At 54.5% G+C, this 27,648-nt stretch overlaps 1 protein-coding gene and 1 long non-coding RNA gene across 3 annotated transcripts in view; one reads left to right on the plus strand and one right to left on the minus strand.

The window, feature by feature from the left end:
• Positions 1-2,514: 2,514 nt before the first annotated feature.
• LOC130704921 (uncharacterized) overlaps positions 2,515-27,648 on the minus strand; it is a 32,395-nt gene continuing 7,261 nt past the window's right edge. The window contains exon 3 of one of the 2 annotated variants that reach the window (XR_009005484.1): positions 2,515-4,660. This is a non-coding gene — a long non-coding RNA (uncharacterized LOC130704921). Of the gene's footprint in view, positions 4,661-26,366; positions 26,492-27,648 lie in introns of those variants that run through there. The other variant, XR_009005485.1, reaches the window with a different exon arrangement.
• On the plus strand, positions 23,933-25,100 carry LOC103004158 (neuroendocrine secretory protein 55-like). Its single transcript, XM_007185236.2, has one exon. The coding sequence runs from the start codon at positions 24,329-24,331 to the stop codon at positions 25,061-25,063; it is 735 nt and encodes a 244-aa protein (XP_007185298.2). The 5' UTR covers positions 23,933-24,328; the 3' UTR covers positions 25,064-25,100.

A 27,648-nucleotide genomic window follows, 5' to 3' on the forward strand; every position in this document is an offset into this window, starting at 1 on the left:
CTACAGTAGATCCTTGCTGTCTACCTGTTTTACATATAGTAGTGTGTATATGTTAATCCCAACCTCCGTATTTATCCCTCCCCCAACCTATCCACTTTGGTAACCATAAATTTGTTTTCTAAGTCTGCAAGTCGGTTTCTGTTTTGTAAATAAGTTCATTTGTATCATTTCTTTAGATTCCACATGTAAGTGATATCATATTTGTCTTTCTCTGTCTGCCTTACTTCACTTTGTATGATCATCTCTAGGTCCATCCGTGTCTCTACAAATGATCCAATTTCATTCCTTTTTATGGCTGAGTAATATTCCATTATATATATATGTACCACATCTTCCTTATCCACTCATCTGTTGATGGACATTTAGGTTGCTCCCATGTCTCGGCTATTGTAAATAGTGCTGCAGTAAACACTGGGGTGCGTGCATCTTTTCGAATTAGAGTTTTCTCTGGATATTTGCCCAGGAGTGGGATGGCTGGGTCATATGGTAGCTCTATTTTTAGTTTTTTAAGGAACCTCCATAATGTTCTCCACAGTGGCTGCACCAATTTACATTCCCACCAACAGTGTAGGAGGGTTCCTTGTCTCCACACCCTCTCCAGCATTCGTTATTTGTAGACTTTTTGATGACGGCCACTCTGATTGGTGTGAGGTGATACCGCATTGTAGTTTTGATTTGCATTTCTCTATTAACTAGCGATGTGAAGCATCTTTTCATGTATGTGTCTGTTGCCTATCCGCCATAGAGACCACATTTGGAAGAAATGTCTATTTAGGTCTTCTGCCCATTTTTTGATTGGGTTGTTTGTTTTTTTGATACTGAGTTGTATGAGCTGTCTGTATATTTGGAAATTAAGCCCTTGTCTGTTGCATCATTTGCAAATATTTTCTCCCAGTCTATAGGTTTGTCTTTTCGTTTTGTTTCTGCATAGTCTGCTTTCTTGCTTCTCCTACCCCACTACATTTTTCTGCAGAATTTATCAGTTTCTAATACACTACATAATTCCTGTTTCTCATTTAGGCCTTCCTCTTCCCACCAGAGGAAACTCCACGTGGAAGGGATGCTGGCCTCTCTTGCGTGCTAAGGGACCCCAGCCCCACGACGGGCCATGTGCCCATTGGCTTATTGGAGGGGCGGGAAGGGGGAGGTGGGAGTGGGGTGGAAGCCACAAGAAGGAAGGTTGGCCTTGGAGAGGATGGTTGCATTGTTCTCCCTGAGACAGAAGTAAGGGCTACAGTGAGAAACGGTTGGCAGTTGGTGTTACAGAAGGAGGGAGGCCAAGCCCACAGCAGCGCCAGGGGCAGTGAGAGACGCGGGCCTTGAGAACAGAAAAGGTTTGGAGCAGTGATGGGGCGGGTGGGAGGGGAGCAGGCGATCGAGGTGGGCAGCTCTGTGCCCGGTTCTGGGTGTGGAGGGGCACTCAAAGAGGAGACGGCTGGGGCGGGGGGGACTTCGCTGTAGAGCTCATGACCAACCTCCTACACAGTTCCCGAAGCGACACGACACTGCTTCTCCCAGCTCTGAGGGTGGCCTGGGAGCAAGGGCCTCACCGTAAACCTCGTCTCTTGGCCTTCCCCAGAGCCCTGGGCCTCGCCGTCCTGTTCACCCAAGGCCTCTTCTGCCCGGTACCTTGTTGTGGAAGGCACCCAAGCCCGGCTGGCATAACTCCTGGGGCAGGCAGAGGGGTGGCCGTCTCTGAGGGCCCGGCTCCCCAGCGCAAAGCCACTGTGGACCTGGCACCTTTCCTGCGGGGCCCCCTCAGCTCCCCTTCCCCGGCCTGTGGAACCAGGTAACAGCCTGCGAGGTCCGTGAACGGGGCCCAGGGGTCCTCGGGCTGCAGGAGCTGTACATCAACTACGTGTTGCCATTGGGATGGGGGGTCAGTTTCTCAGAGGAATCTGTCTTCAAGAATTCATGGCTCTACTGGGGACAAGGTGTCTTCCTACTGCCTCTACTCAGTACTCCCTGGGGACACGTCCTGCCTCCACACCACCCGCCTGTGCCCGGCGCGTCCCAGGAATTGCCGGGAAGCCACTCTGCACTTGTGACACATTCTTCAAGTTCAGTTGCCTTTTCCACACCCTCAAGTGTCTGAATCTTTTTGTTCTGTCCATCCATCCACCCACCCACCCACCCACCCATCCAGCAATCACCTGAAAGCCTATCTGGCTCTACGTGTGCTCTCTGGGGTTTAGTGTGGTGGGCAAGATGGGCATTAAGGAGATAAGCATACGATTCCCTGCTGTGCTGAATGCCATGAAGGAAAGGAGCAAACTGTACCGAGAAAAATGGCAGCGAAACTGACCCGACGTGGTCTGGGGTGGCGTAGGTGGGGTTTAGGCTTCCCGCGGGACCCCCAAAGCATCGACCATGAGTTAGGGGTACACTGGGAAGGGCCGATAGGGACGAGTGCACGTACACAGGCTACACGTGCGGAGCTGAGCTCAGTGGAGAAAGAACAAAGACAAAGAGACCCACCTACTCGTTCTACACAAATTTATTAGGCACCTACTTTGTGCCACGCGTGGAGACAGAAGCTGGAGAGCGTAACAGTCCGTGTGGCGGATCTGGCCGTCACCTTGGGGTTCAGTCTGGAAGAAGTAGAAGGCGTGGGCAGCAAACAAGCGTCCAACAAAGGGACCGAGACGAGAGGGGCTGTGACGCCCAGTGAGGGCTGGACGGTCAGGGGGCTTCCCAAGGGTGGGGAGGACTGGCCAGGCCAGGTGGGCAGCCAGGGTGAGAGCGAGCAAGACCCCCAGGAGGGGAGGAACAGGTCGGGTGCAGGCCTGCAGGCAGCTGTGGGCTAAAGAGCGTCGGGGGCCTCTGGGGAGCTGCAGGTGCTCAAGGCCAAGGTTGGCGCGGCTTGCATTCCAGGCGGTGGGGAGACACCAGAGACCTGGGGCAGCAGAACAGCAGGCGGGCTCTCATCTCGATGCCCACTGGCCACCACGGGGCGGCTGACCGCGCTGGGGCGTCCATGGGGGAGCAGGCAGGCGACGTGGCCGGGCCAGCCTTTCCCTCGTCCGACTCCCCACGTCCTGCCGCCTGAGCACACAGCCTGTGGGTGCAGCACTCCTCAGAGCCTTCAGGAAAGCCTCCGCCCAACCCTCTGAACCAAGCACAACAGGATTGGGGGGGGCCCTCCGGAAGGGTCCTTCACGGTCACTTCCCACAGGGCTGTGCCTGATGCCCCCTCCCAGCCCTGCCAACGCGGGGCCCAGACGGACTTGGACCTCCCTGTCCGCAGCCCAAGTTCTCACACGATCGTGAACCAAAGACCACGCCCCACCCGTTCAAACACGCACGTGGAAAGCTGCCTCCCAACTGCCCGCTTCCCCTCCCAGTTCGAAGGCAGCACCGTTTACTTTGAAGAAACAGCCTTTGAACGTGGGCTCGGCAGCAGGCTCAAGGCCCCCTGGAAAGGAAGAGAAGTGGATCGCGGCTCTGCCACCGTCTCACGCATGACGGCAGCCTTGACATTTCACTTCTGAAGGCTTCTCTCGGGAGGCTCTGTAGCCGCCTTGATTTGAGTGGCGGGCCGCGCCGACGATGTCGTCCTGCGTGGGGACCCGGGGTGAGCCGTGATGACGCCTCCCCCGCCCAGCCAGCGCCACGGCGACGGAGACCCCGCCCAGTACCGAACAAAAGCTGCAGATCAAAACGGGGCTGGCAGCCCACCGCGAAGCCAAGCAAAAGGCCCGTCCTTCGCGGCCCCAGGAAGCCCTCCTCGGCCCCCGGTCCTGTGTCCCGCCCCATAGGCCGGCCTCCACGACAGGTCCACGCGACTGACCGTGGGGGCTCTCGGCTGATGGGGCTGGACATCCTGCCTGGGGACAGTCGCTGTGGCCTAAAGAGAGTTAGAGACCCGCAAACGTGGCCAGAGCTGGAGGCAGGGAGCCTGGGTGCAGCCAGGACGCGAGTGATGCCCGGGGCTCCGTGGGGTGGGGAGCTCTGCCCTCCAGGGTGCTGCTTGGGGGCCGGACGGCCACAGATCTGAGTAGCCCGGCATCCCGGACGAGCAGGGACTGGGGGACGAGCCCGTGGCTACCTCAGCCAAGGTCACTACATCCAACAGGCTCGTTTACTATGCAGCAGTACAAAGTGTTTGCTCTAGGGCTGTGCTGCTGTTTATTTTATTTTTATTTTTAAACAGATGGTCTAGAGTTTCCTGCTTATCAGCTGATATGGCCTGGCAGTAAACTGGTACAGTAAATCCTCCTGTCTCAGGCGGCTACGGGCCATGGGGTGGCCACCATGAATTAATCAGAGCATCTTAAAGAAGCCCCGTGGTGAACCTAAGGTCAGCTGTGACGAGGTATTTCTAAGAGGCAACTTGCTGGGCCTTTATTCAAAGCTAGACGTGACCCAACTCTAATCTGCAGATCATGCAACATGGAAACCCTTAAGAACAGGCAGGTTCTGGTGGAGGGTGGAGACCGCGCCTCACCTCCCGAGACTGTGCATAAAATTCTGTTTTCTTAGCAAACCTTTCCTTCAGAGGGCGAGGTTAGACTACCATCAAGGAGGGGCTGAAGCATGAAGGTTTCAAACCAAGGAGGTGGCATCATGGAGGTTCAGTGGTACCGACAGAGTAGTGCTGGGGCTTCAGAGGGGGGGACACCGCTGCTGACGGCTCCAAGGACGCTCGAGAGCAGAAAGGCTTGGGGTAGAGAGAGAGAGAAGGGGGCAGAGGGTTAACAGGATGTAGGCAACCCCCACGCACACCCCACAACACCCCAAGGACACACTCGGACGGACCTTCGACTTGGCGTCCTTCTTCTAATGGCCCAAACAGCCCTCAGGGCAACGTATATCTACGGGCGATCTTTAGGCTGTCGTCTGCTACTGATTTAGGGAGAAGCGGTCATGGTTTTGAAAATGGGGCCCCTTTTCAGATGAAGGGGAGCAGGTTGTTAATGAAATGCGTTGAGTCGAGATCCCCCAGGCCTTTTCTGTGATCTTAGACAAATCCCCTGCCTGGAGCTGACTCCTTCGGGGCCCTAGCCAGGCTTAGAGGAGCTTCTCTGAAGCCCGTCCGGTTGACCGGAGGAAGGAGTCGGAGCCACGAGCTCCCGCTGTTTCTGTGGAGCAGGAACGGGGGTGGGGGCCCCTACCGTGTGGCGCTCGGGATGGAATGACAGAGCTGGTGGAACCCGTGGGCCCTGCACGGGTGACACGGGTCGTGTCACTTACCTGTGAGCACACAGCCAGGTCCAAGAGCAGGTCCAAGGTGTCCAGGGTGCGGGGAGCCGCAGGAGCCCCTACCCCGGAGTCTCCTGAGAAAGGGGCGCGGCCAGCTTGGTTACTGCAGCTGCGCCACCTGGTGGCGGGGGCCTGGGGCACTTCGTGCCAAGGCTCAGGCCCCCGGGAAGGTCAATCACCCAAAGAGAGGAGGACGCCGGGTGGGGCTCCAGTGGGAGCCTGGGGGTGTCCCAGAGACCCCTTCACAGTGGACCCACAGCACGAGACACCCACCCAGCCCCCCCGGCCTGCTGTTCCCGTCAGGGGGCTGGAGAAGCGGCCCCCAGCACTGATCCTCTCCCCAGGATCACTTTCCTCACGGGTCCAAAAACCCCCGGAAAACCTGTAACACCCTGGCAAGAGGATGGAGACGGGTGGCCCCTTCAGAAGGGGGCCGGTGGGAGGGAGGCGTTGCCGGAGCCTGGGTCACCGTGCACACTGGTGTCGCCAGTCTTGGCCATCTCCCCAGTGGGGACAACCTCCCCACCACGTGGGCTTCAGGCCAGAAGGAACCAGCTCCGAGGACAGGCTGAGCCCCAAAGGGCTGAGGAAGGGTCCAGAAGTACCAGGGACCCTCTTCTACACTGTCAATAACAAGGACTCAGAGGAAAAGCCTCCCTGAGACTGGTCCTGGGAAGCAGACCCCAGCCACCCCAAGTCACCGCTGACCCCTCTCATGCGCCCACCGGCCGTGCTGTGAGCCCCCCAGATCATCTCAGACACTCTCCCCGCCCACTGGTGGCTCCGGCCAGGCCTCATCTGGACGGACTGGTCCCCCGCTGCTCCCTCCTGCCTCTGACGATCTCCTCCGCGGTAGCAGGGAGGCTTTGTTTTTTCCTTTTGGCTGCCCTGGGTCTTCATTGAGGCACGCAGGGCTCTCTAGTTGCAGTGCGCAGGCTTCTCTATTTGTGGCGTGCGGGCTCAGCAGTTGTGGCGCGCAGGCTTAGTTGCCCTGCGGCACGTGGGATCCTCCCGGACCAGGGATCGAACCCACGTCCCCTGCGTTGGAAGGCGGATTCTTAACCGCTGCGCCACCAGGGAAGTCACAGCAGGGGGACTTTAGGAGGCGTGGGTTCAGACCACGGCTTAGACCCCTCAGCCTGCTGCCCTCCTCTCCCACCCTGCCGCTCCCCCCACCGCCTCCTGCAGTCAAGCTGGACTCTGCTGTCCCTACGGCCCACAGCCAGCTCTGCCCACGCCAGGGCCTTTCCCCAGCTTGCGACCCAGCAGGCTCCTGATTCAGTCCAAGCTCCATCTCAGACCCCTCCCTGGGGCCCCCTCATGCCCTGAGCAGCATTTGAAGGCAGTGGTTTGGAGAGTGAGCTCTGGAGCCCGACCCCCCCAGCTAACTTCCAATCTAGGCTCCCCCATTTTCCAGCTGTATGGCCTCGGGCAAGTTACTTGACCTCTCTGTGCCTCCGCTTCCCCGTAAGGTTACTGTAAAGACTAAGTGAATGATGTATTCTCCTCGTGTCTGGGAGAGGGCGGGCACCATGAGACACATCAAACGAAGAGGAACAAACAAATCAGGAGTAGGGCTTCTCCACGCCAAGACCGAGCGTGGGGCAGGCCGTGTGCTGACAGCCAACCCAGCGCTTCTCCCACAGGAGAAACGAGAGAGGAGGGACCTCCTACTAAGCCTCCACGTAGGTGGCCCTAAAGGCCCAGCCGCAGTCATGGCTGCCATGGCTCCTTCCCAGGGGCCTGGACAAGCAACAGAGAAGTCTGAAGTGCAGAGGACAAGGAGGAAATTCTGCATAGGAATAGGAATTAACTCAAGGGCTGCCCGCCGCCAGCCAAGGGCCCCAGGGGCCCCAAGAGAACCCCACCCCCAGCCCGGCCCCCTCCGCTTCTCCTTCCCCTGTGTCCAGGAGCTACACCCAGGTTTCGGCCCTGCCCTGGCCTCCTCACACCTTCCTGAGCCCCCGCCTGGCCACAGCCGAGAGGCCCAGAGACACACAAATGCCGGTGTAGCCGCGGTAACTGCCCTGACCCTGTCGAGTGTCTGTTCAGGCTACGAAGCGGCCATGGGGAGAAAACTGGGCCGCCTCGTTGGCCCCATGGGCCTGGCCGAGGCCTGGCGAGGGGCTCGCTGCCCCCTTCCTTCACCCGCTCCTCCCCAGGCTGGGCCACTCAGGGCTCATCCATGAGCCCAGGTCTCCCAGCCCAATGTCACGGCAAAGTCAAGGAGGCCCCGGCCAGCAGCTCAGAGGCTAATTCTGATGGCCCTCGTTCCTTCTGAGATAATAATAGCTCCACTTTACTGCCGGAGGACAAGTGCAAATGCCTACAGAGGCCAGGCCCTGCTCGGCCTTGAGTGACGGAGCCAGGTGATGGCGCGGTGGCGCGTGTGCGGCTCGCCGACAGGGGGCGCCCAGCCCTCAGCTTCAGGGGCCTGTGGATGGCGGGCCCCAGACACCCAGACGCTCCCTTAGGCCAAGAGAAGTCAAATCTCCAAAGCTTTTGGTCAGATCGCCTACTATCAAAGCGCTGGCGGCTATCAGAAGTCGGACCTAAACACATCTGCGCAGTGGAGACACAACCCGTCCCTGGGTGGGCTCAGGCCTGGGGGGGGCTTCCACCTCCACTCGAGGGGGGCGGCTGTGCACCGACGAGGTTCTGCTGCTGACAGCAGCAACGACGCTTGGCGGCTTGGTCCCCCAGAGCCCCAGGCCTTCCGGGGGAGGGAGGAAGCGCCCGGGCAGATGAGCCGTGGCCCAGGGGCGTGGGGTGGACGGGCAGGGCACTGAGCCTGGCGCTCCGGTCTGTTTGACACCCAAAACCAGGGGCCTGGACCACAGGCTGCATCCTCATCCCGTCCCTCTGAGCGGGGGGCTCAGTCCTGCCAACCTCCCACCTCCAGACCCGTCCTGGGCACGTCCCCTGCCCCCGGCACCTGCTCCGAGCCCTCACCTGCCCCTCCTCCGCCCGCCAGGGCCTACCACTCACTCCCATGACCCTCCTGCTCCCTCTTCACATGCTGGGCTTCTTCCCAGATGCTAATCCTGCCCAGCTCTCCCGACCAAATCTAGCTATGGCGAAGTGGTGTCCTCCAAATCCCCCTGCCCCTCTACCCTGCTGCCGACTGGGCTTCCATTTGTCCTGGGACATTTAAAAATATCTGTCCAGCCTTGGCATATAGAACCCAATACCCCCAGCTGTTTGAATACCGGGGCCTCACTCGGCCAGCACATGCCTCCGCTTCCAGTAAACGCGTCAGCTGACCCGGAACATGGGGTCGGCCGAGCCCTCCGTCCCCATCCCGCCACTCTTCGCTTGGCTCTTGCATCAAGCGTATTGCCAGCTCGAGCCCATTCCCGACCCTACAAGGAAAAGACAGGCGCGGGCTGGGGGGCCTCTGAGCCATCTGTGTGCCCGTGACACGGAGCACATGCCGGGAGCGTGGTGTGATGTCTACCACAGCTGTCCCTCTCTCCCTGGCTTCCGACCCCGACGGGCCCCGTGGCCCTGGTATTAATATAGCACAAAGGGGACCGGCAGCTGGCCGTGGCAAAATCTTTCCACACGGACGGTGACAACTGACATCACACTGATTTGGGGCCCGTATGTTCCAAACGGGCATTCTTTTAGAAAGACCGTGGCTGCAACCTGCCTGGTCACTGGAAATGTGTCCAACTTTGCTTTGGGAACTGGGGACATCTCCACTGAGCAATCGGGGGGCCGGAACCCAAACGATGGGTGGTGGCTTTAGGAGCCTCCTGGGGCTCACAGGAGTTAAGGGTCGCCTCCCCTGGCGAGGGTCCCCTCGGTCTGTGCGGTGATTAAACGCCTCGTGGAGAAGAGGCAGGGAAAGCAGGGCCCGTGACCCTGACACGCACTCCCTAGGGGCGGAGGAGGAGGGCGGCTTCAACAGACCCCAAAAGAACTCAGGAAGAGTGGGTGCAATGAGATGATTTCTGGGATTTAGATGCTTTAAAGGCCGCTGGAGAAAAGGTTGGGGGTGACGAGGGAAGCAGGGCGCCAGGGCTTATGGCCACGCAGCTGTGCTGGGGCCCTGGGCCTCAGCTCCGCCTGCCTCATCGCTGCCTCGGGGCGCTTGGAAATTCCCATTGCAACTTTACAAATACACACGTGAAAACAATATTCAGCAAAAGTTTGCTGAGGGCCTAGTGTGCACCGGAACTCTCCGGGCGCCGGTGAGCCTGTACACACAGCAGAGAAGCGAGCAGGCCCTGGCGGTCCACGGCACGACGGGTCCACTCCCCGCACGCCCTGGACTGGTGTCAGATGTCCCTTCCACCGATGCAGACCCTTTAAATTTAGTGTTTAAAAATCCTACAATGGGGCTTCCCTGGTGGCGCAGTGGTTGAGAATCTGCCTGCTAATGCAGGAGACACGGGTTCGAGCCCTGGTCTGGGAGGATCCCACATGCCGCGGAGCGGCTGGGCCCGTGAGCCACGGCTGCTGAGCCTGCGCTTCTGGAGCCTGTGCCCCGCGACGGGAGGGGCCGCGATAGTGAAAGGCCCGCGCACCGCGATGAAGGGCGGTCCCCGCACCGCGATGAAGAGTGGCCCCCACTTGCCGCAACTGGAGAAAGCCCTCGCACGAACCAAAGACCCAGCACAGCCAAAAATAAATAAATAAATAAATAAAAATAAAATTAAAAAAAAAAAAAAAAAAAAAAAATCCTACAATGAGCCCTGTAACCCTCCAGCCGACCCAAGGAAGCACAGTCGGTCACCTATCGACTAGAACCCCCTGCTCCCCTGCCCTGCCCACCTTCTCCACAGAGGCAACAAAGATGTCAGCTGGGGTTTATCGTGTGCTTATCGTGAACATCATTTCGGCTTCCTCATGCATATACCGCTTGCTTTTGAACTTTATGAAACGCGGATCCTACCACGTCTGAATATGGACTTTGAGGCACGGGCTCTTTTCTGGCATTTTCTGGCAGCCAGTCAAGAACAGAGAGCACGATGGAAGGAAAGACCCCACTGCCCCACGGAATTCCCGGAAAAGCCCCGAAGGAGAGGAGAGGCCGCGGCTCTGAGGGGAGAGGGCGGCCCTGCGAGACGCCCGGCGGGAAGGAAGAGGGGCCCGAGCCTGAGTGGCCGCTGCTTGCGACGCGGCTCGGCCGAGGCCAAGGGCACAGGGTGAACCCTCCCGGAGAAGCATGTTTCTTGGCTGCGTCTGCAAACAAAAACATGCGAAGTGACGGCAAATGTCACGGTAAAGGCAGAGCAAGACAACTACATCTGTCGATTTATTATTAGAAGGCAAATGTCATGGAAAGAAAATCCACCCCGAGCCATTCGGTCCTGTTGAAACTCCACAGGGTGCAGCTGGCTGGAACCAGAATCCTTCCCACCACGCCTCCGCTAGGAGCGGCCTTGCTCCATCCTGGGGTCAACTCTAATGTGTCCCCTTTGACGGCAAAAAGTCACTGGCGAGGGAGACAGGAAGACCACCTGTCTTCACAGCCTCCCTGGGGTCCACGTGAGTATGTGTCTCGGAGAAGAGGGCGCTGGACTAGATCCAGGCGGCGGCCGAGGCGATTGTGAGGGGCACGAGGCAACAGAGGGGCGGTCCGTTTTAAGAGCTACTCGCTGATCTCAGCGTGTATTTAAAAAATACTCAGCCAGGGGCTTCCCTGGTGGCGCAGTGGTTGAGAATCAGCCTGCCAATGCAGGGGACACGGGTTCGAGCCCTGGTCTGGGAGGATCCCACATGCCGCGGAGCAACTGGGCCCGTGAGCCACAATTACTGAGCCTGCGTGTCTGGAGCTTGTGCTCCGCAACGGGAGAGGCCGCGACAGTGAGAGGCCCGCGCACTGCGATGAAGAGTGGCCCCCGCTCGCCACAGCTGGAGAAAGCCCTCGCACAGAAACGAAGACCCAACACAGCCAAAAATTAAAAAAAAAAAAAAAACAACTCAGCCAGAAGCTAAGTGACGCTGGTATAATTTTCCTTTAAAACCAAACTCATTTACGTGAAGAAAGCAAGTCGGTTTAAAGAAAACTATTACGTGCTTAGAGGCTGGGGATACGACAGAACTCGTGAAGGCAGAACAGAAATACGTGAACTCTGAGCACAGATGATCTCGATGTTTCTAAGAGACTGTTGTAAAATTTTTTCTAACTTCTAAGGTACTGTTGAGCTCAGAAAGTTTTGACTATGTTCTCTGCCTAAAAATGGCCATTCCACAGAGCAGGCCAGCCACCCCAGCCTGGACTGAGCCTTCTCTGCTCGAGGCCCTGTGCTTCGGGGCGTTTCCACGGCTCTGCCGGCCCAGAGCCCACCCCCCTACCCACTGCAGCTGCTGCCAAAGGAAGCCCCAACAAGGGGGGTCGCTGGGCTCAGCTCTCGGTCAGGAACCCCAAGGAACCCCTGGAGAAGCTCCTGTTTCTCCTCTCCTGAGTTTGTTCTTTTCCCCAAGTTTCCACGATGACCTCAGAAAGAAACACAGATGAACAAATGTCACTCTTCGTGTAGGCAGTTCACCCAACTTAACAGGTGCTCTCAACGGCAGACCTTGCTCTCATCACACACAAGTCTATTTTAAAAATACTTGAAATGGGAACTGACTCTTTGAAACATGTTAAAAATAATTATATTATTGTTCACTGTATTACCTCATTTATTTATTTATTTGTAGTGTCACATTATTAGTAACAGTATTATTATTATTAAGGAAAAACCAGGTGCCCATACAGCCCAGTTTGCCAGGGAAGTCCTGCCTTACCTGTCATCCCAGTATCCCCCCGCAGTTAGCACTGCCTTGCACACTCAAACATGTCCCGGTTGGCTGACAAATGATTAGGTCACCCTAGTCACGCACCATGACTAACTTGTCTACGTCTGCAGTGAGTAGGGTGGGAAGCAGGGGAAGGACAGAGACCTGGATTTCAAAGGCTGGAGGGCATTCTTTAAATCGTGGCCATTCCCAACTTAAACTGTCTAGATCCGGAATTAGGAGAGGAGGTCTCCCGCTCAGGTTCAAAACAAGCCAGCGCGGCGGAGCTCTCCACCCCGAGGTAGTGCTGTGAACAGTGCTGTTTCTAAAGGAGCTCAGTTACCTTCAGGAAGAACTAAAAGTGGCCCCGACCCCAGCACACCCGGCCTCTCTCTTCTCAGATCTTTCAGTGGGGTTTCCCACCCCTTGTCTTCGTGGCAGATCTCTGAAACGAACTTCACTGAAGTTCAAGGTTTTTTCTTGACTGGTTCGAGACAAGAATGATGAAGCCAAGGTCACAGCCCCAGAGGCCCAGCCCCAAGCCCTCACTCCCAACCCAGGGAGGTCCGGGTTCTCTGGGTCAGAGGAACAGGGTGGTGTTGACAGTGGGGACACATGCACCGCTGGTGGGGACGAACTGGCGGCCTCGTACTGAAGGGCGGCTGAGCCAGAGCCCCATGTCTACCTGGGACCCAGCAGTCCCACTGCTTGAGATGGACCTGAGAGAAACCCCTGTGAACACGCACACGGAGCAGGTGCCGGGATGGGGGCAACGCTCTTCCAACAGGGACCAAGCGCACGTCAACAGGGAGGTGACTGTCAGTGTCTTCTATTCAGACCAGAGACAACGGGTGACAATCCAGGCAGCTTTCGGAAACCAGTGCAGAAGGGTCTCTAAGATACGGGGCCAAGTGAAAAGCCACAAAGTGGCATAGACGCTGCTTGTGTTTTTTTTAAAAAGCCATTTTTCTGTGGAAACTGGCCAGTAACCTCAGGGGGATTCGAGAGGTGGGTTATGGAGCCCGTGGCTGGTGGAGGGTCACTAAGGCAGCCTTTAGCCTTAGCTCTAGTTAGTATTTTTAACTTCTTATGTAATGTATCTAATTCATATGTTCCACATGTAATTAAACATTAAATCTTTTAAAGTAATGGCTGGGAGAAGCTGCTAATATACCACGGGTTTCATGGAGTAGACATCCTGAGAAAGGGTCTTGAGGAAGATTAACTTGCCTTTCTTGTACCTAATTCCCATATTTGAGGGACGAGCTTTAGGTAATAACTGGTACTTATGGAGTTGGCTGGATATTTGAATAACCGGCAGAAAAAGAGAGTGTCGCCAAACAATCTTCGCTTTAACCGCGCCCAAGTCCTTCTCCTGGCTGCCGTGTGGACTTTGCCAGGCTTGATTACTAAGGGCATGGTATAGTTCTATTTCTAGCTTCCAAACACTTGTAGCCAGCTCTTGCTTTGCTCTTTCTTTAATAAGGAGCCGGCAGAATGTCAGTTCTAAAGTGATCAAGAAAAGAATGTGAAGCTGTGAACTGTCCATTTGGATGCTGACAAAAAATAGATCTGGAATCAGGGGGCTGACATCCGAGCCCTTGGCTCGCATTCCGTGTCTCCGTGAAGGCCCCCGGTTGGCACAGCGAAACAGGCACTGAACCTGGACCACAAAAGATCCCGTCTGAGAGACGGCTTTGCCACTAGCTGGCAGGTCCCACCCACCTCTGAGCCTGTTTCCTCACCTGCACAGCCAAGGAGCTAAGATTTGGTCTCCCAGGTCCCTTCCAGCTCGGGGACAGCTTCTGTCCTCCATCGGGGTGCCCCTCCCTGGTGCCCCCCTTAACGCCAGATTCCTTCCGCTCCCACGGCTGCCCTTCCGTCGAGCTCCAGACCCATGACCTCTTTCTGCCCAGTCGACTCTTCCTCACACGTGGTCCAAAGGCACTTCTAACTCCACAGGTTAGGGACTTCCCTGGCGGTCCAGTGGTTAGGATTCAGCGCTTCCACTGCGGGGGGCACTGGTCTGATCGCTGGTCAAGGACTAAGAGTCCGCATGCTTCGTGGCATGGCCAAAAAAAAAAAAAAAAGACCCTAACCCCACAGGTTAGTTAGAATGGCCGCCTCTCACCCCACTCACCCCATCAGAACTCGAGGTCCCCCGTCCCCTCGAGCCCAGGGAAAGGCACTGACTTCGGCCAGTTCCGCCAGGTGTCATCCTTCACCCAGCCAATGCCCCACATCCATGCTGCTGCCAGGCCTTGTTGGTCAACCTCCTAAATAGCTCTCAAAGCCGTGCTCCCAGCCGCCACCATCTCTCTGCCCCTCAAATTCCATCCCCCTACCCCGCGGCCAGAGAGACTTTTGAAACCGACAACTTGATGACGGCACCTCCTGCCCATCAGGACAGAGGCTTCCCTGTTCAAGACACAATAAAGACCGCATTTCGTCTTGCCAGGCCAACGAGGCCCTGCGTGGCAGCCCCTGCCCACCCTCCAGACCCAGCTCACTCTGTGCCCCAGTTCTGCTGACCTTCGGCTGGTTCCCCTAACACGTCATCCTTTCCACTAGAGGGCTCGTGAACACGCTATTCCTGACCTTGGAACTGTACGCCCGACCCCCACCCCACGTTCATCCTTCAGTTCACAGCTCAAGTGTGCACACATCATTTTCTCAGGAAAGTATTCCCTGACGTGCCCAGATCGAGGGCAGCTTCCTCCGCCGTATACTCTGAAAAAAAAAAAAAAGCACGTTTCTTTTCCAGTGCCCTTAGCTCGAGTCGGGTTGTAATGAGAACCTCCTTCACGTGGTGGTTCATTGTTTCCAGATCCCCAGCTCTGGGTGGAGAGACAGGGTCGGAGAGAGCTCACCTTCATATCCTGGTGCCTAATACAGAGTATGGCCCATAGTGGGTACTCAGTGCATTTCTGTAGATCAAACTATGGCTTCTAAGACCTTCCATCGAGAGGCCACAAAGAGCTCATACAGCTTACTATCAAAAAAACAAACAACCCAATCAAAAAATGGGCAGAAGACCTAAATAGACATTTCTCCAAAGAAGACATACAGATGGCCAACAGGCACATGAAAAGATACCGAGTATCACTAATTATTAGAGAAACGCAAATCAAAACTACAATGAGGTATCACCTCACACCAGTCAGAATGGCCATCATTAAAAAGTCTACAAATAACAAATGCTGGAGAGGGTGTGGAGAAAAGGCAACCCTCCTACACTGTTAGTGGGAATGCAAGTTGGTGCAGCCACTATGGAGAACAGAATGGAGGTTCCTTAAAAAACTAAAAATAGAGCTACCATATGTCCCAGCCATCCCACTCCTGGGCATACATCCAGACAAAACTATAATTTGAAAAGATACCTGCACCCCTATGTTCACTGCAGCGCTATTTACAATAGTCAGGTCATGGAAGCAACCTAAGTGTCCAATGACAGATGAAAGAATAAAGAAGATGTGATATATAAGAGGGCACTAAGAGACAAGACCCAACATGACTGGTCTCTACCACTTTCCGTTAGGTCCTTTCTGCCTCGCTGGGCTCCTCCCAATCCTTACGATCACTTTCCTGCTTCTTGACCTTTACCACCACCATCAGTGACAGCTACCCTACCACTGACTGAACTCTCATTTCAGCAGCTCAGTACCAGTTTGCTTGCTATCAACCACTACTAATCACTTCCTATTTCTTTCCTCATTTGATCACCTCCACAACCCTGGAAGGCAGGTTTCTTTGGACCCTAGAAGGATCTTATTTTGCAACTGTGGAGGCAGAAGACCAGACAGGTAATGCCACTGGTTAGCTATGAAGCAGAAGGAGGCAAGGTGTATATTCAGCCCAGCTGGTCCCAAATCTGGCTTCTTGCTTCTCATCCCAACTCCCTCTGTTGAGTTCCTCTCATTGGATACCATCTTGTTTCCTTTTAAAACCCACCTAAATACTATCAGAAAAGACATTAAGAGAAAATCCTTTAAAGAAAGAAACACAAGGAGATGCCCCATTGCACCCATCTCATTTAGAAAAGGAGCAAAGATTCTTGTCTCTCACATACTTTCAGAGAACATGGCGACACACAAAGGAAGGGTGAAGAAACCAGAAAAAGATGAAAGAAGAAATAAAAACACCAATTTAACTAAATGATATGGCTAACTAGAAGACAAAAGAATAAACGAAAAATTATCTTAAATTTAAAAACAGCCCAGAATTACCAAATATCACAAAACTGTGGAGTCGGAAAGGACATGAGTTGGAAGTTCCTGATTTTGAGATTTCAGATGATGCTAAAATTTCCAAATAAATATGGAATGCCAACCTGGGTCGCCACCCAGTTTTTCTTTTTTTTCAATATGCTAAGTAAAGTCATTTAAAAAACTAAATAAAAACCAAATTTAAAAACAAAATCTTAAAACAAAAAACCCCATATTACTATCCATTGTCATTCAAAAAGAAATGACACTGAAATACCAAAAGGTAGGATGCTTATGCAGCCTCCATCTCAAGGACAGTCCCTTCCCTGAATAAATTTAACCTGATGAAACCCCCACTACATCATCTTTATTTTTCTCACTTCACTGCACATTGGCATTTGGCAACCACCGACTTAGCTCAACTCTCTCCCTTGTGCGGGATTGCCTTCTACAATATCCTCCTGCAGCAACCTCCTCTGAGCGTTTGCTTGAGCAGGCTCCTGGCTGCCTCATAAACCAACCAATTCTAAAGGTAGCAGAATAGGAGAAAAATGCACAAAACTCAACACCATTCCTATAAACACAAAATAAACAGCCTGAATATAATGATAAAAGAGAGTCCGTTCACAGTAGCAATAAACATATCAAATACTTGGGAAATATATGATATATATTCACATATCAAACTCCACATATATACATCAGAATTATATAAAGAAAACACAAATCCTTAATGGGAGAAATAGAAACTCAAACGAAGAGAGAGACCATACTTCCGGCTGAAGGCTAAACACAGAAAAAAATGACGCTATTTCCTAACTTGTAGATTAAATGAAATTCCAGTCAAAGCATCACCAGGGTCATTACGGAACTTGACAAGAATGATTCTTAAATTCTTTTTTCTTTTTTTTTTTGGCTGTGCTGGGTCTTCATTGTGGCGTGAGGGCTTAGTTCCCCTGCGGCGTGTGGGATCTTAATTCCCACATGGACGCGGGGATCGAACCTGCGTCCCCTGCATGGGAAGGCGGATTCTTAACCACTGGACCACAAGGGAAGTCCCGAATCTTAAATTCTATAGAAAAATAAATGGACAAAACCATCAGAGGAGTCTGAGATTAATACGCAGTAAGAAGATTCTTGCCCCAGCAGATCTTAAAATATAGCATGAAACGATATCATTAAGGCTGTAAACCAACTAAACCACTGGGGAATGATGCCACAGCTTAACAAACACAGCAGAAGTAAACTCGCTACCAATAAAAGATACATAAGCCGCACTATGCCACCGTAGTCTTGAGGACAGACTGATGTTTTTCAAAACTTTCCCATCTCAATTTGGAATAGGAAGTTTCAGAGTTTGTTTTTTTTAAACTAATTAAGCAACATCAGAAAACTTCAAAGTGACAAAGATGAAGATTTCCTGACAATCTAGAAAAACCTTTCGTATTCCTGTGTGTTTCGTATTCCTGTGTGTTTTGAATTCCTGTGTTTTGAATTCTTAGGGCCATCTCAAGCTCCCACCTCCGAGGCTCTCCAAAACACGATTTGAAATTCCTTAGATTCATCTTGTTCTCTAGTTGTGAGTGTGAGGGTGTGGTGGCGGAGGTGCCAGGGAACCTTCTGGGCTCCTTAGTCAGGGGCCGCGGCCCACCGGCCCAGCACCCAGCAGGCCCCACAGGGCCCTCTTGCTGTTCTCGACTTCCTAACTACACGGATGGTTCTCAAGGGCAATTAGGCCTGAAGTCCTCACTTGCCGCAAATCAATCAGACCTCAGCGATCTGGAAAAACAAAAGTCTTGCTCTTCCTTCTTCCCTCAGGAGTGAAGAGGTGGGAGGGAAGTAACAGCTCTTTTAGGAAGGAATTTCTAGACCAGCAAAGGGGAAAACTCCCAATTTATAATGATTTTTAGCCAAAAAAAAAGGATGAAGGTGGGAGGGTCCAGAAGTCATCATCACCAGACAGTAATGAGTTTTCATTTCTGATCTAAGACCTGTTCTTTTTTCTTCTAGTTTTGTGACATCTTCTTTACCTTGGGTGGTTCATGTCTAACTGTGGGCCCTGCTGGGACCTGTATTATCCTGGCACTGGAGGTGACCTTGTCCATCATCTGCCCCAACATCTCAGGACCCTCATGCACAAGGGAAGAAGCGGGGGGTAGGCTTCCACCAGAAGCAGGAAGCAGAGGTCGGTCACCTGGACCACACCTGGCCGTGGACCTGCTGACAGGGAGCTGATCCAGAGCATTCCCCGGCCCCTGCCTGGCTGACAGGTCCCACAGCCTCGGGGTGCCACAGACCCTCACACCTGTGCGGGCAGGATGGCCCTTCCCCGACTGCCACGGGGAAAAACAAAGCCGAGAGCAAGTAACAAATACCTTAGAATCCTCTTCAACTCAAAGCACCGCCACGGTGAATGAGGCTGATTCCCCCAGTTATGAGGACGGGCTGATTACAGAGCCCAGCATCATTTGCCTGAAGATAATTGCCTCAATTCTCCACTTCACTTTGCACATATAGAAATAGTCCCAATCTACCGAGGCCTCAATGACTAGATATGTAAAATTGGTCTAATCATGCCTTGAAGAGCTTGGGCTGAAAGGACAGCTCTGAGTGCCATCCTGAACCAGGACACCAGCGAGACTCTCTCCCTCGGCCCCGCTGCTGCCTCGCTCCCCCACCAAGCCTGAAGGGGTGAGTCAGACCCTCAGCAGAGGACAGAAAAACAACCTTGAGGCTCTCTGTCAGTGCCAGTGGCCGGGGGACCAGGTGGGAGACTGGACGAAAGCTAAACCACGCGCCGCAGGACGGTCCTGACAGCTGAGTGAGTGGTCCTCTGCGATCAGCAGTGTTTTCAGCCACCGCCCACTAGCCTCAGAAGGGGCAGCTGGGCAGGGCAGAGGACACAGTGGACACCAGCGCCACCTGGGCCACGGGCAGCGCTGGCCACGGGAGAGCACCAGGCAGGCTGGGGCAGGGCAGGTGACAGAATCCAGTCGCCATTTCTCCAGGACAGAGCCAGGCAGAGGGCCAGAGTCCAGTGTGAACCAGGGACCACATCACATGAAAGCTGAGAGCCAGAGCCAAAGCAGAGGAAGGGAGGCACCACGCCCCAGGAGGACCTGCCCACCCAAGCTTACATTCTGCCTGGGGGAGGGGCCTTCCAGACACTTCCTGTTGGATTAGGAGCCTAGAAATTGCTCCTCCCATGACAGGAGTAGGTAGGCAGGCAGGCAGGTGGATGTAGCGTTGGTAGGATTACCTGGACAGCACACAAAGCCAAGAGAAAAGAAGGGCCATTCCTGAGAGGACGACCCAGCAGCTCTGCACAGGGACACAGCCCACTTCTGATCCTATCTCCCTTTAAAAACGAAGGGCACAAACAGAACATTGTAATCCCAACAAAGGCCTGGACAGAAGCCAGCCGTGTCAAATAGATGATGATTTCCCCCTATTGTTTGCTTCTGGCTCTAGGTGGCACCCCCCCCAAAATCACAAAATCAGGAGCCCGGGCTTGTCGCCCGTTCTACTGGTGAGAGCCGACAGATGCCAGCGCCGTCTGAGTGACAGCGACGGGGCGCCCCAGAAAAGCGAGCCACATGCTCCTGTACTGTACCCAGACCTCTTTGCGGGGGCGGGCAGCAAGGCAACGCCAAACTCCCAGTGGGCTCGAGCCTTTCTGGCTGATTGCCACAGTCAGTGGTGGGGAGCACGTCATACTCCCTGAGTTCATTTCTACCCAGAGGAAAGTTTGAAAAGCTCGCCATCTCTAAAAATAGTCCTTATCAATGATTGTCCAAAAAAATGTGTTCAAGAGTGATTGTACCCACTCGCCTGGCGAAGCAGAACCAAACTTTCGTGTCTCATCTTGGAAAACGTGTTGGTGCCAAGGGGACCCATGACAATGGCCTGGCGAGCCTTTGGAGAATTCACGTGAGTCATCTGTCTCCCCCAGAGTGACCAGAACAGGGCTTTGCACACAGTAGGCGTGCGGGAACAGGTGGCTTGAAAGCACTCCTCTAACGGGCTTCGGAAAAAAAGAAAAGAAAACCTCACAGTCAGACGAGGTAAAAGTCCACCTCTTTCAGAACACCACCAGATGAACTCTCCCTGATTGTAACCATGGGCAGGCAGCTTCCCTCCCTGGTGTATCTATCTGGTGAGGATTTAGAATGTGGCACCTGTTGGCAATCCGCTCTTTAATAGTTGGGGGCATTTCACATTGATATGCATGTTGTCAGAGGACAGGGGTTGGTCACTTCTCAATCACCTCCGTCTCCCCACGATGCCTGGAAGAGTGTCTTGGTCACAGAAGTGACTCAGCGTGTGATTGCTAAATAGCCAATTTCACTTTTAATTTCCGAGACAGCTCAGGGAGGGGAGGCAAAGAGGCCCGATACAATTAATAGACAGAGACGGATTTCTTTGCTTCAGCAAATGAGCTGCGGAGAGGAGAGTCACAGAGCCCTACCCTGGTCACAAAAGGTCCACCGCTGGCCGAGCCTCCATCACTGACACCTGTTTGCTCGTGTCCTGAAACTGCCACCCAGACATTCCTTCCTGCTGCTGAGCCACTTGCACTTTCAAATGCTTCTAAAATAGAAGCCGAGTCGGAAGAGCATGTCCATCAATAGAGCCCCCGAGCCCCTCTCCCAGGGCCTCCAGATCCCTTTCATGAAACCAGAATCTGACTTGAAAAGAACTCGGTGAGTGTGGAGTTCTAATTCCACCTGGCTCAGGAGTCCCAGGGAAAACATCTCTAATATGTGGTCATCTGTCCTTTGATTTAACGCCGCTTCTGACAAAGAGCCAACCATCTCCTGACAGCCGTTCCATTTCAGAGCCCTAATTGTTGGAATATCCTTCCTTGGGCTGAGCTGAAATCTGCCTGTTGAAACTGCCTCCCATAGGTTCTAATTTTGCCCTCCCGAGCCACATAAAATACATCTTAATGCCTTTTCCACAGGACAATCCTTTAAGGGGCTGAAGACAATATTCTTCACGATTCATCCAAATAAGAACCTGATCGTAATGAACTGGGAGCTGCGCTTTCCCGTCCAATGGGTTCAGGAGCCTCCCTCTGGCAGAGCCCCGCACAGAGCCCCTCGTTCCTTCCACTGGTAACAACCCGAGGCCGTTCATCACCCACTTGCTCCTTTTAGAAATTCACTCTGCAGCAAGCACTTTTAAAGTCATGCACGTAATGCGTTTTAAAGAGCGCTTTCTGCACAGAGCCGTTTGCTCAGCCTCGGCACTAAGCACGAGATGGAAGAGTATTTCAGCGAGGCCCTCCTGCTCCCAGAGCCCGAGTCGAATGTACGCCAGAAATGTATCTGTAACTATACATGACTGGGGCTCTAAATGCAGTGCTTTGTTAAATGTTCATTTGCTGATTAAAATGCATCTTGCGAAGAAAGTGCATTAGTAATGCAGAATCTAGTCCAAAAATACGTATTATGTAATGCACATTTTTTAATAATGCAGGCAATCTCGGTGTATCTATATTAGTGGATCGGCTCCAGGCTGCCAGCTCCATTATAGGCAGAAAGCACTCCTTTTGCAAAACGAAGTACTTTCTTATGTACACTAAAGAATCATAATCCACCTCGTTGCTGACAGCTGGCATTTGTCTCCATTGAAAGGGCATTCAGCAGCACCCACATATTCCTGATTTTTTCCCAATGTGCCCTGAGAACCACTTGAATGATGTCTTTATGTTCCACTCACTGTCAGGGGGGCCGCGCTGATTGAAGAAAGAAAGCGGGTGGGTCAGTGTGAGCAGAGCCTTTGGAAATGTCTCAGGTTGGGGCTGAGAGACCAGGATTTGAGATCTGCAGCTCCAAAGGGCCCTGTCCCGTGTCCCCTAATACCATCCACATGATGACTGGAGCCATCCAGACACCTGTGATAATAAAACCCTTTCAGTCGCTCTGCAAAGTGGTAAGGAGGAGAGCACAACGAGAACGCAGACATCTGTCCTTTTACGAGGTTTGCAATCAATCCCACTTTATTAGACCAATTGGTATTTTAATGCTACGAACTAACTCGAAGAAAACAAGATGCAAGATAGACACAGCCAAGAAGACAGGGCAGGAGCATTCAAGACCATCCCCAGCGAAGATGCAGAAACAAAACCTCCACATGTCAAAACGGTCGCTAGGATCTCACTAAGGTCTTCACTCTGGGCTCAACAGCTCTAAGGCAGGCATGGTGCGCGAGGGACAAGGGGGAGTCACGCCACACCAAGGAACAGCTGTGGGTGCAGGACACTTTGGGCACCAGCAAGCAGTGCCCGGAGGGGACACCTGGTGGACCACCTCAGAAGGGAAGGCAGAATTACCTCATGGACTCTTCAAGTTTCCCCCATGTTGATTCAAAGACAAGAAAAACCACCTGTCCCACCTGTAAAGCCTTGTTGTTGCCTCCACAGATTCTAGGAAGATGGTTTTGCTCTGAGTTATACCACCGGTGGGCCTGTCACAAGGGCAAAAGCGGTGCTCCGTATTTTAACGGGGAGGGCATGCACAACCCAGAAGCAGCAGTCAGGTTACAGCTGGAACCCCAGAGCTTCCGAAGTTCCATCCTGCCTGAGCAACGACCACTCCAGGGATTCCCCTCCAGGAGGACACGGAGCTCATTTGATTTTCCAGGGCTGAGAAAGAGATGGACTCATTTCCTTTGGGGTTCAAAGACATGACCTAGGGTGTCTAGCTGTCCCTTAGCCCTAATGCTCTGGTTGATCCAATAACTTTCTCACTAGAATGCACGCCGGGTTAAACAATGTTGGTGGGTAAGGAGGGAGTCCTGAGTGATTTAATGCTCTTAGTAACAGCAGGTTAATCCTAAGTATCCTTTCCTTAATGTAAGATTTTCTTTTCTTTCCTTTTCTTCTTCCTACTCTATCTTCAGCACCTAGAACAGAGCTTGGCATGTGCTAGGCACTCAATATTTGTTGAATGAACTCACTTGTTGAATGAACTCACTTGGTTGAAAACCTATTTATGAAAAGAGCTTTGAGTGGTACCCAGCGGTTTCCTTGATAGCTGATCACCCTGCAGCGCCCCCCAGGGGCAGAGAGTTGGCTGCACCTACTGAATATCAGCACAGATATTAACTAGTGGTTCCAGCTTATTAGACTTTCGGCACATGTTCTCAGCTAGAGCTCAGGGTGGTCCACCAACAGGCTTGGGGACGTGTAAACCATCACTCCGTCTGTCTGTGGGGGGTCCTTCTTAGGGAAGATGCTCATCTATCCACCAGGTAACTAATTAGTCTCTTGAGACCGCACTGGTGGTTGGAGGGATTGGAAACTGCTCAGATTACGGTCACTGTACCAGGTCTGCCAAAGGTGATCTCATGATTAATGATTGCCTGAGGTTACCATGCTCAGACTATTGAGCCCCTGGAAAATGCCCGGAACCGCACCGTTAATACTGACGTACAGATGCTCATTCCTCCGGAATATCCGCAATTTTGCGGTCTGGTTTTTAGCTGCTTCGGGCTTTGTTCAACTTATCGATAACCCTGGAGAAGCTGGGGAGCGGCACGGACCCCGTGGAGAACCCATGCCCAGCTGCGCAAGCACTCTAACCTGTAGCTAGCTTGCTCCCTCGCTCCTTGGCACCCGCCAGGCCCCCAGCCGCTCCCATCGCCCAAATCCTTTCAAACAAGGTTCCCTCCTGCCACCTGCCGGCCCATTAGGGTCTATGCCTCGGGCTCGGCGCCACTGCGCAACTCGCGCGGAGCCGCCCCCGCCTCCCTACTGCACATGCCCGGCAGAAGTCCGGGCGCGCAACTTTGCAGAACCTCTCCGCCCCGTTTGTCTTCGCCTCAGTCTCCTCTTTCCTCTCCCAGGCGAGAGGACCAGCGGAGGCACCTCTCCCGAGTCTTAGGCTGCAGAATCTAAGACTTAGAGAGAGGAGCCTGGGAGGAGATATAGACCTTTTCACCCCTTTTCCCATCCCTTCTTTTTGCCCAGAGAGGCAAATAGAGGCGCGGAGCTTTAGAAAGTTGAGTGGTCAAGAAGGTAGGTGCTTCCCTTTTTCTCCTCGCGCCGAGGTGGGGCTGGGACCTCCGCACCCAGCTTCTTAACCTCGCGAGGAGCACCTTTTTCGGCTCTAGCAGCCGATGCTCTTCGGAGCTGCTCTCTGCAGAGCCAGAGGGTGGGTCGGATTCGCCGAGTGTGCGTGAGGATGGATCGCAGGTCCCGAGCTCAGCAAGGGCGCCGAGCTCGCCACGGTTACAACGATCTGTGCCCACCCCTAGGCCGCCGGGCAGCCACCGCCCTCCTCTGGCTCTCCTGCTCCATCGCGCTCCTTCGCGCCCTTGCCACCTCCAGCGCCCGCGCCCAGCAGCGCGCGGCTGCCCAGCGCCGGAGCTTCCTTAACGCCCACCACCGCTCCGCCGCCCAGGTATTCCCCGAGCCCCCAGAATCCGACCACGAGCACGACGAGGCAGACCTCGAGCTCTCCCTCCCCGAGTGCCTGGAGTACGAGGAAGAGTTCGACTACGAATCCGAGACCGAGACCGAGTCTGAAATCGAGTCGGAGACCGACTTCGAGACCGAGCCTGAGACCGCCCCCGCCACTGAGCCCGAGACCGAGCCCGAGGACGAGCGCGGCCCCGTGGTGCCCAAGCGCCGCACCTTCGACCAGTCTCTCACTGAGCGTCTCAACGCCCTGAGGTTGCAGAGCCCCGACGCCTCCCCGAGTCGCGCGCAGCCCAGCACTCGGGAGTCTGAGAGCCCCAGACAAGGGGAGGAGCCCGAGCCGGAGGACAAGGATCCGAGGGACCCCGAGGAGTCCGAGCAGCCAGAGGAGGAGGAGAAGCAGCGGCGGCGCCGTTGCAAGCCGAAGAAGCCCACCCGCCGCGACCCATCTCCGGAGTCTCCTTCCAAAAGGGGACCCATCCCCATCCGGCGTCACTAATGGAGGACGCGCCCCAGATTCTCCTTGTTTTCTTTGACCCAGGTTGGTGGCCCACCGCTAAACTGGGGAGTCTGGGGTCGGTGCAGGAGCGGCGGGAGGAAGGGAGGGAGAAGCAAAGGCAGGTTAGAAGGAAGGCGGGAAGAGAGCGGGCTCAGCTAGCTAGCCCTGGAGGCGGGGGCGCAGGGCGAGCTGGGAAGAGCTCCGCGAATCTCCCCCTGGGCGCTGGCGGGCGCCCGGGTGGCCAAAGGCTTGTTGGATGGAGGGGCGGCGGGGCGCTCCTCGCGCCCCTCTGGAGACAGCCTGAGGTCTCCGAGCTGGTGTCCAGGATGCACGACTGAATTCCGAGAGCGCCCCAGGTTTCGAGCTGCACACCCAGAAGGCACGGGTAAGTCACTTGCTTTACGTGCTTTTTTCCCTCCTAGAGTAAGTAGTCTCAAACCAGTTGGCCTTGGCGGGTGCCAGAAACGTGGTTCGGAGGTGCTCGCGCCAACTTTCAGAAAGCAGAGCCGCCCGGCTGTAGCGACACTGTTGCAATGTGCAAATACTAACCAGGCTGGGATTGGGCGACAACTCCGGAGACTGCCGGCTCCCGGGGAAAGTCGCGCGCGCACGCGCGAGCGCGCCGCTTAAGACGCTCGGAGCCTAGAGCTCAGGTCCCGTCGCTGTCAATTTGGAGCCGCCGGACCTCGGCGCCAGTGCCCCCCGCGGCTGCGCGCCGGTCCTGGCCGCCACCGCCCGTCTCCGGGCGCTCGCGGGGCCGGAGACCGCAGCAAAGAGCGTGCGCACCTGCCCGCACGCCCCAGAGCCGACCTCCAAGAGCCGGCAGGCGGTTCCCCACGAGTCACCGGTGCTTGGAGGGCAGGCAGAGGAGGTACGGGAGTCTTGGGAGGTGCCCAACGGGCTACCAGGGTTGGTGGCGTGGGCTTGGTCACGTCGGGGCATCGCTAGCCTTTTGGCGCAGCTAGTCTGGTGGCGGGGCTGGGTGCAGCTTGGCTGGAGAGGTCCCGGGCTGTTTGCGCAAGGGCCTGGGGATGTAAGAGAGGGGCTAAGAGGTCAGCGAGGTGGTCACGAGCGGAAAAGTAAAGCGGAACAAGGAACAAGCTGGAGAGGGAGTCGCGCCTATCACCAGGGAACCCTACAACGCGTCCCCAAAGAGCGCGGCACCCGCCGAGCTGGGGAAAGGTGTTGGATCCGACGCAAGTCCTTGGGCGATCGGTCGAGAGGGGGCAGGGGCCGGCGGCTACGGCAGCCTCGAGGAGGGGAGGGGAGGGGTGGGGAGGCTGCGCGCACCGGCCATTTTCAGCTGGGGTGGAGCTAAGTTTGGAATCTGTAACCTGGAGGCGAAGCTGCCCTGGTGTCGGAGCACAAAAGCGGCCGCAATCCGGTTAACGCATCTTCGGTGCGGAAAGTGTGCCTTTCTCACCAATCCTGGGGGAAAAGACTGGTTAGTGAAATGTATTTACAAAACCTCACCCGATTTGGAAATTGGCCGTATCTTGGTGCGCGCGCGTCTCGTTTGGCGTTGGTTTGAGCTGTTCTGATGAGAATGATTTGGGGAGGGGGGGGGGGAAGTGAAACGTTTTGAGACTTGAAAAGACGGGTCAGGTTCCTGGACTCCTAAGATAAGGTTGCGGCCAGAAGAAACACACGTTAAAGGGTCTTCCTTCCAGGTCTCTTCCCTGGGAAAGGCGTCGCGGAGCCCCAGAACTTAGTTATGCTGGGCTGCGGCGCTGACTAATGGCTGTTGGATGCTGTTCTGGTCTTCACTAGTAAATACCGGGAAGGGGGCTTCCCTGGGCAGCGGGGAAATGTCCAGAAGTCTGGAGGCAGACTTGTAGAAGGGTCCGGTGTGCCCTGGCTTTGGCTTGAAAGCGTGAAACTGCCTAAGTGAAATGGGGCTACCCAAAGCTGACATTTCTACTTAGTGTAAAAACAGCGGTTCTGTGTTCCTTTCCGTGGCATTAAGTGTTCTGTTTTTTCTCTGTTAACGTCTTAGCAGCCTGAGTTCACCCAGTAAAATGTCTCTGGTGAATAGGCAAAATCAGCCAGGGTGCGGTTGGCTTTTTTGGTGTGCTTTTCAGTGCGAGGGCTGCCCTCACAGGCTGGGGAGTTTGGGGAGACCCGTTTTCCTGCAGAGCTGGGGTTTTCATTAGAAAAATTAGCATATCGCCTTGTTGCAAGATGAATATACAAGTGTTTTGTAAAAAGTCGTCAGTGCCTAGCCCACACCTGCCCCCCCAATCTTGGGCTCTTTTTTAACCTGAAGCGTGCATATGGAGAGGCTGGCTTTCTTAACTGTAACCAATATACCAGGTTAGTTGTTGCGGGGCCGGGTGGGGGGGCATCTAGGAACACAGTTTGCCATCTTTCAGACGCTCCTCCATAAACTACCTGATTATGAAAACCTGTTACCCACCCAACCCTCCCCCACTCAGTTCCCCTCCCCCACCTTCCATCCTGATTCCAGGGTGGAAGAGTCATTAGGCACTTCCAAAACAACTGAGGAGCATACCAAGCCCCTATGACCAGGACTCACCCCACGGAGAGGGGGTTTTGCTACAGAGACGCTTCAAAAAAAACCCTCT

This window comes from Balaenoptera acutorostrata, chromosome 15 (assembly GCF_949987535.1).
Source record: "Balaenoptera acutorostrata chromosome 15, mBalAcu1.1, whole genome shotgun sequence".
Taxonomy (NCBI): Eukaryota; Metazoa; Chordata; class Mammalia; order Artiodactyla; family Balaenopteridae; genus Balaenoptera; species Balaenoptera acutorostrata.

What these genes read in the sequence shown, in the direction of transcription:
- LOC103004158 (XM_007185236.2), top strand. Translation starts at nt 24,329, where the DNA reads ATGGATCGCAGGTCCCGAGCTCAGCAAGGGCGCCGAGCTCGCCACGGT.